This window comes from Heptranchias perlo, chromosome 1, assembly GCF_035084215.1.
Source record: "Heptranchias perlo isolate sHepPer1 chromosome 1, sHepPer1.hap1, whole genome shotgun sequence".
NCBI lineage: Eukaryota > Metazoa > Chordata > Chondrichthyes > Hexanchiformes > Hexanchidae > Heptranchias > Heptranchias perlo.
The window spans coordinates 39,442,149-39,454,259 of NC_090325.1; the positions used below are offsets into that span (position 1 = coordinate 39,442,149).

The window sequence follows — 12,111 nt, forward strand, 5'->3', positions numbered from 1 at the left end:
TTTATTACACTTCCAAGTTTTGTGTCATCTGTAAATTTTGAAATTGTGCTCTGTACACCCAAGTTCAAGTCATTAATATATATCAAAAAAAGCAATACTCCTAGTATCGAGCCCTGGGGAGCACCATTGTATACCTCCCTCCAGTCTGAAAAACAACCATTCACCATTACTTTGTTTCTTATTACTTAGCCAATTTCGTATCCATGCTGCCACTGCCCCCTTTATTCCGTGGGCTTCAACTTTGATGACAAGCCTATTTTGCGGCACTTTATCAAACGCCTTTTGGAAATCCATATACACTACATCAACCGCATTGCACTCATAGACCCTCTCTGTTACCTCATCAAAAAACTCAATCAAGTTGGTTAAATGCGATTTTCCTTTAACAAATCCATGCTGGCTTTTCTTAATTAATCCACACTTGTCCAAGTGACTGTTAATTTTGTCCAGGATTATCGTTTCTAAACGTTTTGCCACTACTGAGGTTAAACTGACTGGCCTGTAATTGCTGGGTTTATCCTTAAGCCCTTTTTTGAACAAGGGTGTAACATTTGCAATTCTCCAGTCCTCTGTAACTAAGGATGATTGGAAGTTTATGGCCAGTACCTCTGCAATTTCCACCCTTACTTCCCTCAGCAACCTAGGATGCATCCCATCCGGATCGGGTGACTTATCTACTTTAAGTTCAGCTAGCCTTTTTAGTACCTCATCTTTATCAATCCAGTATCTCAACCACCTCTTTACTTACTGTGACTTTGGCAGCATCTTCTTTCTTGGTAAAGACACATACAAAGTACTCATTTAATACCTCAGCCATGCCATCTGCCTCCATGCGTAGATCTCCTTTTTGGTCCCTAACCAGTCCCACCCCTCCTCTTACAACCCGTTTACTGTTTACATGCCTTAGAAGACTTTTGGATTCCCTTTTATGCTAGCCACCAGTCTATTCTCATACTCTCTCTTTGCCCCTTTTATTTCCTTTTTCACCTCTCCTCTGAACTTTCTATATTCAACCTGGTCCTCACTTGTATTATCAACCTGACATCTGTCACATGTCCCTTTTTTCTGCTGCAACTTACTCTCTATCTCTTTTGTCATCCAGGGAGTTCTGGCTTTTGTTGCCCTACCTTTCTCCCTCGTGGGAATGGACCTAGACTGTACCCGAACCATCTCCTCTTTATAGGCCGCCCATTGTCCAATTACAGTTTTGCCTGCCAATCTTTGATTCCAATTTACCTGGGCCAGATCTGTTCTCATCCCATTGAAATTGGCCCTGCTCCAATTGAGTATTTTTCCTTTAGAGTGGTCCTCGTCCTTTTCCATAGCTAAACTAAACCTTATGATACTATGATCACTGTTCCCTAAATGTTCCCCCATTGACACTTGCTCCACCTCATTTCCCAGGACCAGATCCAGCAATGCCTCCTTCCCCGTTGGGCTGGAAATGTACTGGTCAAGAAAGTTCTTCTGAACACACTTCAAAAATTCCTCCCCCTCTTTTCCCCTTACACTATTACTATCCCAGTCTATATTAGGATAGTTGAAGTCCCCCATTATCACTACTCTATGGTTCTTGCACATCTGTGTAATTTCCCTGCAAATTTGCTCCTCTAAATCCTTCAAGCTTATGGAATCAACTTTATAATTGTAATATAAAATGTACTTGTTTCAGTTCAAAGTAAACAGTTCTAAAAACATGACCTCTATTCCTCTCTCTGTCTGCCAACCTACCGTCCATTTTCAGAGCCAGAAACCTCATCACTTAAAGTTGGTCTCCATGCCTGTGCTAGCTCTTCACTAGAGCAAACCAAAACTAATCCCACTGCCTCGATCTTTTCCCATAGCCCTGTATTTTTATTTGCTTAAAATGTTTATATACTCTTCCCTTAAAAGATGCAATGGTCTCTGTTACAACGACACCTTGTGACACAGCATTCCATGCTTCAACAACTCTGCATAAATAAATTTCGACCAACCTATCTCCTCACTGTCTTAGTGACAGTTTTAATTTGATGACCCCCATCGTCAATCACGCCTAACCAGAGGAAATAGTCTGTGGTTCCAGTAGTTCATGAGATCTGCATGGATCAGGAAGGCCATTTGGCCCATCTTAATTCATCCATCCAGAATAATCTGACACACCTTCCATTGCTACATATAACTGTTTCTTAAATGACTCAAGAGTTTTTATCTCTGTCAGAAAGTTAATTCCATGTGTTGGTCACTCTCTGTGTAAAGAGGACCTTTTTGGTATCAGTCCTAAAATTACTTTGTATTAGTTTGAACCTGTGTCTCCTTGTCCTACTCCCACAGTTTAATTTAAAGTAGCACCCTGGATTAACTTTTTCCATGCCATTTCCTATCTTTTCCCTCTTAGACACCTCCTTCGCAGTAGAAAAGCCCAAATCTGCCCAGTCGTTCCTTATAATTCAGACCCCCGACACTAGGGATCAATCTTATGGCTCTCTGCACTGCCTCCAGCGTTTGAATGTCAGATTGCAATGAAAAGATTCTCCAAAATATACCTAGCATGATAGATCCTCACGCATCCCAGTACATATCAGTAAGAATATGTAATATTACATAAATGAAACAATGCAGAAAGTTGCCAACAACTTAACCATTAGAGAATGAGAAACAAATGGAGGGACAGTTACAGGAGCAACACACATTTATAATTTTTTTCGGTGAGCAGCACCGTGGGCGATCAATTCATTATCTAGAAAGTGGATAGATGTTTTTGGAATTGGAATAGATATTTTTGGAATTGGATGACCAATATTTAAAAAATGATTTTTCTTTTCATTAACACATAGGTTCCAAATGGCAACACCCCAGAGCTTGTGATTAATCCAGTCACTATAAATGATACAGGGTGGTACATCTGCAGAGTGAACAGTGGCTGTTCTTTTGAATTTAGTCTCTGGGCACAGCTGGAAGTTTATAATTTCAGTGCTGCCTACGGTAAGTAGCAACTTCTATCAAAAATTACACTGGCTGTAGAATATGCTGTGTAAAATATTCTGTAGCCTATAGTTTAAAAAAAAATTAGTTCATTCTGAGGGAAATTAGGGTTGAAATTGCAGTGGCTCTGGCCCCAATCTTCCAATCCTTCTTTGATATGGGGATGGTACCGGAGGACTGGAGGATTGCAAATGTTACACCCCTGTTCAAAAAAGGGGAGACGGATAAAACCGGCAATTACAGGCCAGTCAGTCTTATGTCGATGGTGGGGAGACTTTGAGAGATAATAATCCGGGACAAAATTAAGTGGCACTTAGAATAGTATGGGCTAATAAATAAAAGTTAGCACGATTTGTTAAAGGAAAATAGTGTTTGACAAACTTGATTGAGTTCTTTGACAAGGTAATGGAGAGGGTTGATGTGGTGCACATGGACTTTCAAAAGGCATTTGATAAAGTACCACATAATAGATTTGTTAGCAAAATTAAAGCCGATGGGATTAAAGAGAGAGTTGCAGTGTGGATACAAAATTGGCAAAGGGACAGAAAGCAGAGAGTAGTAGTGAATGGTTGTTTTTCAGACTGGAGGGAAGTATACAATGGTGTTCCCCGGTGGTCAGTATTAGGACCACTGCTCTTTTTGTTATACATTAATGACCTGGACTTGGGTATAGAGGATATAATTTCAAAGTTTGCAGATTGCATGAAACTCAGAAATGTAGTAAACATTGTGGAGGATAGTAACACACTTCTGGAGAACATGGGCAGACACATGGCAGATGAAATTTAACGCAGAGAAGTGTGAAGTGATGCATTTTGGTAGGGAGAATGATGAGAGGCAATATAAACTAAATGGTACAATTTTAAAGTGGGTGCAGGAACAGAGAGACCTGGGATGCACATACATAAATCTTTGACGGTGACAGGACAAACAAATGGGATCCTGGGGTTTGTTAACAGAGGCATAGAGTGCAAAAGCAAGGAAGTTATGCTGAACCTTTTATAAAACACTGGTTAGGCCTCAGCTGGAGTATTGTGTTCAGTTCTGGGCACCACACTTTAGGAAGGATGTCAAGGCCTTCGAGAGGGTGCAGAAGAGATTTACTAGAATGGAGCAGAGATGAGGGAGTTGAGTTATGTGGAGAGACTGGAGAAGCTGGGGTTGTTCTCCTTAGAACAGAGAAGGTTAAGGGGAGATTTGATAGAGGTGTTCAAAATCATGAACGGTTTTGATAGAGTAAATAAGGAGAAACTGTTTCCAGTGGCATAAGGGTTGGTAACCAGAGGACACGGATTTAATGTGATCGGCAAAAGAGCCAGAGGCGACATGAGGAAACATTTTTTTAACGCAGCGAGTTGTAATGATCTGGAATGCACTGCCTGAAATGGTGGTGGAAGCAGATTCAATAGTAACTTTCAAAAGGGAATTAGATAAATACTTGAAGGAAGAAAACTTACATGGCTATGGGGAAAGAGTACGGGAATGGGACTAATTGGATAGCTCTTTTGGATTAATCAGGGATAGTCAACATGGCTTTGTCAAGGGAAGATCATGTCTGACTAATTTGATTGAATTTTTTGAGGGGGTGACTAGGCGTGTGGATGAGGGTAACGCAGTGGATGTGGTATACATGGATTTCAGTAAGGCCTTCGATAAAGTCCCCCACAGGAGACTGGTGAAGAAGGTACGAGCCCATGGAATCCAGGGTGCCTTGGCACTTTGGATACAAAACTGGCTTAGTGGCAGAAGGCAGAGGGTGATGGTCGAAGGTTGTTTTTGTGACTGGAAGCCTGTGGCCAGTGGGGTACCACAGGGATCGGTGCTGGGTCCCTTGCTGTTTGTGGTCTACATTAATGACTTGGATATGAATGTAAAAGGTATGATCAGTAAGTTCGCTGATGATACAAAAATTGGTAGGGTGGTAAATAGCGAGGAGGATAGCCTCAGTCTGCAGGACGATATAGATGGGTTGGTCAGATGGGCGGAACAGTGGCAAATGGAATTTAACCCGGAAAAGTGCGAGGTGATGCACTTTGGAGGGACTAACAAGGCAAGGGAATACACAATGAATGGGAGGACCCTAGGCAAGACAGAGGGTCAGAGGGATCTTGGTGTGCAAGTTCACAGATCCCTGAAGGCGGCGGAACAGGTAGATAAGGTGGTAAAGAAGGCATATGGGATACTTGCCTTTATTAGCCGAGGCATAGAATATAAGAGCAAGGAGGTTATGATGGAGCTTTATAAAACACTGGTTAGGCCACAGCTGGAGTACTGTGTGCAGTTCTGGTCGCCACACTACAGGAAGGATGTGATCGCTTTGGAGAGGGTGCAGAGGAGATTCACCAGGATGTTACCAGGGCTGGAGCGCTTCAGCTATGAAGAGAGACTGGGAAGATTGGGTTTGTTTTCCTTGGAGCAGAGGAGGCTGAGGGGGGACATGATTGAGGTGTACAAAATTATGAGGGGCACAGATAGGATGGATACTAAGGAGCTTTTTCCCTTCGTTGAGGGTTCTATAACAAGGGGACATAGATTCAAGGTAAAAGGCGGGAGGTTTAGAGGGGATTTGAGAAAGAACTTTTTCACCCAGAGGGTGGTTGGAGTCTGGAACTCACTGCCTGAAAGGGTTGTGGAAGCAGGAACCCTTACAACATTCAAGAAGCATTTGGATGAGCACTTGAAATGCCATAGCATACAAGGCTACGGACCAAATGCTGGAATATGGGATTAGAGTAGACAGGGCTTGATGGCCGGCGCGGACACGATGGGCCGAAGGGCCTCTATCCGTGCTGTATAACTCTATGACTCTATGACTATGACTCTTTCAAAGAGCCAACACAGGCACGATAAGCCGAATGGCCTTCTCCTGTGCTGTACCTACTATGATATGAATATGATTTGTTGCGGATGTTCTATGCTGTACATTGGCAATGGAAATGGAAAGTACCCAGAGGTTCCCCTGATAACTCAGTTTGTAAGTGTAGCGCCCATTGTGGAACTAAGACATACTGACCAGGAAGGCCTCAGTCCGTACGGAGTTAACTAATCTTAGCCAGGGCAGTAGTAGGGGTGCTACAATTGTCCACAATGAGTAAGATGGAAAAAAAAATCAGCCAGGCTTCCCAGTCTTCATTCCTACCTAGTGAGCTTGCTGGAAGGTGCATGCTCACTCACCTGACGAAGGAGGTAAACTCCGAAAGCTTGTGATTTTCAAATAAAACTGTTGGACTATAACCTGGTGTTGTAAGATTCCTTACACATGCTCATGGACATTGGGGGTGATTTTAGGAGGCAAATGCGGGTGCGTTGAGAGTGTGGGGGTTCTGAAAATCGCGCAAATCCTGTTCGGGTTTGGATGCCGGCTCCAACCCACCGGCTTCTGAGTTTCCCAGGGACTCATCTGTGTGCACCCGTGCGATCCGAAATCGGAAGTCCCGCCGGCAATTAAAGCCGGCGGGATGACAGTTAATGAGCCAAATGTACCTCATTGAGGTATTTAAGGCACTTAACCTGTGACAGAGTAAGTGATTAGAAAGATTTTTAACTTACCTGGGCGGCTTGCCCATCGCTTCTGATTCACGCCCAGTTAAAACACTAAATGCAGCTGCCTTTTGAAATCTGCTCCGATGTCCGATGTCTCCCGCTCCGATATCCCCCTCTTCACCATCCCGATGTCCCCTCGATCTTCCTCTGATCTCACACTTCCGATCTTCCCCCGAACTCCCCCTCTCCTCCCCCCCTGATCTCCCCCTCTCCTCTCCTCCCCCCCGATCTCCCCCTCTCCTCTCCTCCCCCCCCGATCTCCCCCTCTCCTCTCCTCCCCCCCCCCCGATCTCCCCCTCTCCTCTCCTCTCCCCCGCCCCCCCGATCTCCCCCTCCTCTCCTCTCCTCTCCTCTCCCCTCCCCCCCCGATCTCCCCCTCTACTCTCCTCTCCCCCGCCTCCCGATCTCCCCCTCTCCTCTCCTCTGCCCCCCGATCTCCCCCTCTCCTCTCCTCTCCCCCGCCCCCCCGATCTTCCCCTCTCCTCTCCTCTCCCCCTCTCCTCTCCTCCCCCTCCCCCTCTCCTCTCCTCTCCTCTCCCCGATCTCCCTTTTCCTCTCCTCCTCCCCCCCCGATCTCTCCCTCTACTCCCCCCCCAATCTTCCAGTCCAGCGCCTGATGACGTCACACCCTCTCTCTCCCCACCCCCCCACCCCTCGTGTTGCAGCTCCTGATGGCAGCCAGTCTATCAATCAGGCTGGCTGCTGAGTGCAAAACCTGGAGAGGACATTAATCATCAGCAATCAACGTGCGATTGCGTCGGAAACGGTAAGTTTGGTTCATGCGGGTTTGCCTCAAGCCCCCCACCGCTGCCAACCCACCTCCCCGCTAATATCGGGGCCATTGAATGAATAAAGGACAGACTTGGCTGTGCTGTCCCAGAGAGATGAACACTCACTGTTTGGGTTCAACAAAAAGAATGATCACAAAGGAGAGGTACCTGCAGGCTGCCAGCATGTCAAATCTATACCCTAGCAAGAGTCACACTGTTGCTATTCTATGGTTTAGACACTGTAACCATTGCATAATCAAACTAATGTCTCCTCACCTCCTTTTCCTGAAATGTGTATAAGCACTCAGAACAAACTGGATGCCACAGCCTGTATTAGAAAGCTCTATAAGCACTCATTCTGATTTAGTAAAACTGTTTTAACTTCGGACGCTTTTACCTTTATGAAGTGAAGATGCAAACTTTCCCTGGTATCAATGACACTCTGAACCATAAACCATCTGAACTCCATACAGCCAACATGAGAGAAATGTAAGGAGTCTTACAACACCAGGTTATAGTCCAACAGCTTTATTTGAAATCACAAGCTTTTGGAGGCTTCCTCCTTTGTCACCTGACGAAGGAGGAAGCCTCCGAAAGCTTGTGATTTCAAATAAAACTGTTGGACTATAACCTGGTGTTGTAAGACTCCTTACATTTGTCCACCCCAGTCCATCACCGGCATCTCCACATCATAACATGAGAGAAGACCAACTTATTCATTGGCCTTGCCTCTGTTGCTAGAACAACTGCCTCCTCTGCAACCTGCTTAACATGCTGAGCTGGTTTTGTCCATTGGTGTGCTTCTGCCATGTTAAGAATATATTATGTGCAAAATTGAAATACAAAGTTTCCATATAGTGTGCTGTGAAATAAGACCCAGTATAACTTCAATTAATTAAATAAAAATCTGGAATTAAAATACTAGTATCAGTAATGATGGCTATGAAACTACCGGATTGTCGTAAAAACCCATCTGGTTCACTAATGTCCTTTAGGGAAGGAAACCTGCCGTCCTTACCCGGTCTGGCCGATATGTGACTCCAGACCCACAGCAATGTGGTTGATTCTTAATTGCCCTCTGAAATGGCCCATCACCAACAAGAGAGAGTCTAACCACCTCCCCTTGACATTCAACGGCATTACCATCGCCGAATCCCCCACCATCAACATCCTGGTGGTTACCATTGACCAGAAACTTAACTGGACCAGCCATATAAATACTGTGGCTACGAGAGCAGGTCAGAGGCTGGGTATTCTGCGGCGAGTGACTCACCTCCTGACTCCCCAAAGCCTTTCCACCATCTACAAGGCACAAGTCAGGAGTGTGATGGAATACTCTCCACTTGCCTGGATGAGTGCAGCTCCAACAACACTCCAACAACACTCAAGAAGCTCGACACCATCCAAGATAAAGCAGCCCGCTTGATTGGCACCCCATCCACCACCCTAAACATTCACTCCCTTCACCACCGGCGCACTGTGGCTGCAGTGTGTACCATCCACAGGATGCACTGCAGCAACTCGCCAAGGCTTCTTCGACAGCACCTCCCAAACCCGCGACCTCTACCACCTAGAAGGACAAGGGCAGCAGGCACATGGGAACAACACCACCTGCACGTTCCCCTCCAAGTCACACACCATCCCGACTTGGAAATATATCGCCGTTCCTTCATTGTCGCTGGGTCAAAATCCTGGAACTCCCTTCCTAACAGCACTGTGGGAGAACCGTCATCACACGGACTGCAGCGGTTCAAGAAGGCAGCTCACCACCACCTTCTCGAGGGCAATTAGGGATGGGCAATAAATGCTGTCCTCGCCAGCGACGCCCACATCCCATGAACGAATAAAAAAAAGTACTATTATAGCGGTCCCTTTCAAATCATGTAATTCAATTGTAGGAGTCAGTTGCTAGTATCTATGACAACAACCATTGGTGTTGAAAAAGATGCGACTTTGTTGACACTAGGATTTCAGTAAAGTTAATGGTGTGCTTGTCAAATGTTTATAATGTGTCCACATAAATTGTGAAAAATACTAAGCAGTATTGGGAGAACTTTCACCACACGGACTGCAGCGGTTCAAGAAGGCGGCTCACCACCACCTTCTCGAGGGCAATTAGGGATGGGCAATAAATGCCGGCCTCGCCAGCGACGCCCACATCCCATGAATGAATTAAAAAAAAATATGGGTAAGATCTAGAGAGAACAACTTGAGCTGTATTTGCCTTGGGTGATGTTCTGGTAGTTGAAGGCCTGTCACTGTTGCTGCTATTGGTCAGAGAAATTTGAGGTGATAAACTAAAAGAATTGCACAAGAAGTGAATTAGGCCAACATTACGGAGTATTGGCTGAAATTCTTATGGAATATTGATTCCAACTTACCTCCGTGACAATACTATTAAATTATCTACCCTCTACCACTACCAAGAGCTGCATCTGTATAGATTTGTGTTAGCACAGACTGGATGTGTTTTATGGATGTAATATAAAACTTGGGGTTCAGTAGAATTTGATAAACCCCATTCACTTCACTCTTGTAGTTTATGAAAGCATCAGAAGCCCTGAATGTGCAACTGAATTGTAATACATTCTATCCATTGCGTATCCTTGTAGCTCACAAGCAGCAGCACGTTTCTGAATAAAACTAAAATACACAAATGCAGAACTCTCCTTGACATAAGGCATGTTGATATTGTTGCATTTCTGCATCAAGAATAAATTAAGTTGTATCTGTAAGCAGTTCAGATTTTATAAGAGCCATAAGAACTATGTTTCAGTGAATTCAGAAATGCATTGGTATTGAAACAGATCTTAATGTTCATTGTTGCCTTAAATGGCTACTGCAGTCAGTTGAACTGATGTCCTTTTTGTTTTCTCAGTTTCCTTTCCTTCTCTCCTGAAAGCACTGACTCTTGCTAGGATAAGCTTCACGGACAATGGCAGTCCCCTGTTGTTATTTTGCCTCAATGACCATTCTTTTTCTATGTGAATTTAGATACTGAGGCCCAGAAATTCGGCTCTGCAGCGGCCATTTTTAGGGTGCTAACTGGCTTCCTAAGCCTTCAATATAGCGGGCAGGAAGTGTACGCTCATTACGAGCTGGAAGTGCGCCACCCACCATATTGGCAAAGGACAAAAAATTGCCATGCAGTGCCCATGTCTAAAACAGGTGTTAGGTCTTTTGCATATGCAAATAAAGGGCCTAATGCCTGTTTGTGGCCCCCACTGCAATATTGGTTTGCCTTGAGACAGCCAGTCCTGGCTGCACTCAGGAGAACCAGGCCTACATGCGGTCTAACAGGCAGTCCTTAAAGGGACCACCTGTTAGGCTGCAACTAACAAAGTAAGCTTTTAAAATATACTTCCCTGAATGTGGAGCCAGCAGGAGTAGGAGCAGGAGTGCGCCCCCCAAAAATGGGCATGCCTGATTTTCTAAGTCTGAGTATCAGTAGGCTGTTCATTCATGAAAGGCATCACAATTTATCCTGTCCTCACCCAGTACATATATGCATGCACACTTAGCAGCAGGGATTCTGAATACTGATCAGGAACAGGAACAATGGTTTGCCCCCTCTCCCTAATCTAGGACTGCAGAGGTCAATTGTTGCACCCTAACTACTACTCCAGCTCTTCTGTGACTCATTCATTCTGATTTGAAACCCTGTGGTGAGGAAACTGTCTAGGCACAGAGCTTAATCTGCCAGTTACGTCATTGAAAGGATAGCTTTTACATTTATCATATTGCAGACATGACATAACCTAGGAACATGCTGACATTTCAGTTCCTGTTGGATATGTTTTGCTATCAGGTGAAATGGGATAGTTTGCTAAAGCTTTATTTTTGAAATAATGGTTCTAATAAATTTGGACTATAGCATGTATTCCCCATTGATAAAAAGACACAATTAGTTGGACCAGAGAAATAATGGCCTATGAAATCTCCATGACTTCCCTAGGCAAATCTTCAGTCAAGTAAACGTAATATTAATACTTCTATTACTCAACCTTGACAAGCTGTATTTACACATGATTTTCCGTGACCCTAACAACACAAGAGTCATTGTATTTCATTAGTTATTTTGATCATCTATCTCTATACATGTACAAATTTCTCCATTACTCCACGTCCCCTGCCTCCCACCCTCCAAAGGTGGTGATTCATTGAGATACAGTTCCACAGGTGGCAATAGCCAGTTGCTACCTTGCCCCAATTGGCCATTCTTTACATTTTGGTAGGCCATATGGTCATGGCAGATCATTATAGCTGAGCCCAATCCTGTTCTTCTCTGACATCCACAAACTTGCAATTCCAGCCGGGGTTTCTATATAGAAATCAAGAAGACTAACCTTGTCTGTTTTACCCTTCACCTTTCAAATCCTGGAGCTCCATGGCCAATTGCAGTACTTCCACTACTGCTTGGTTGAAATTGACTAACTTAGAGCAGACCAGGGATTGAAGTTGTAGCTTCCCTGATCTGTGTGGCCCAATACCACACCTTGTAAGACATTCACCCACCGACTCTTCAAGATCTAGCTTTTTTTTAAAAATGACTTACGCAGCTTGGTATTGGCTACTTTTCAAATCTTCATTTACTCAAATCCTTTCTGGCTACAGGCGTGGTGTCGGACGATTGGAGGACTGCTAATGTTGTACCGTTGTTTAAAAAGGGAGAAAGGATAGACCGAGTAATTGCAGGCCAGTCAGCCTAACCTCGATGGTGGGCAAATTATTGGAAACTATTCTGAGGGACAGTATTAATCGTCATTTAAAAAGGCATGGATTAATCAAGGACAGTCAGCATGGATTTGTTAAGGGAAGGTTGTGTCTGACTAAC

The 12,111-nt window shown here is 44.4% G+C and overlaps 1 protein-coding gene across 2 annotated transcripts in view; it reads left to right on the plus strand.

Moving 5' to 3' along the window:
- Positions 1–12,111, plus strand: part of LOC137321608 (mucosa-associated lymphoid tissue lymphoma translocation protein 1-like) — a 137,026-nt gene that overhangs the window by 23,209 nt on the left and 101,706 nt on the right. For both annotated transcript variants that reach the window (XM_067984066.1, XM_067984074.1), the window contains exon 5: positions 2,817–2,964. In XM_067984066.1, coding sequence (XP_067840167.1) covers positions 2,817–2,964 — 148 coding nt within the window. The remainder of the gene's footprint in view (positions 1–2,816; positions 2,965–12,111) is intronic.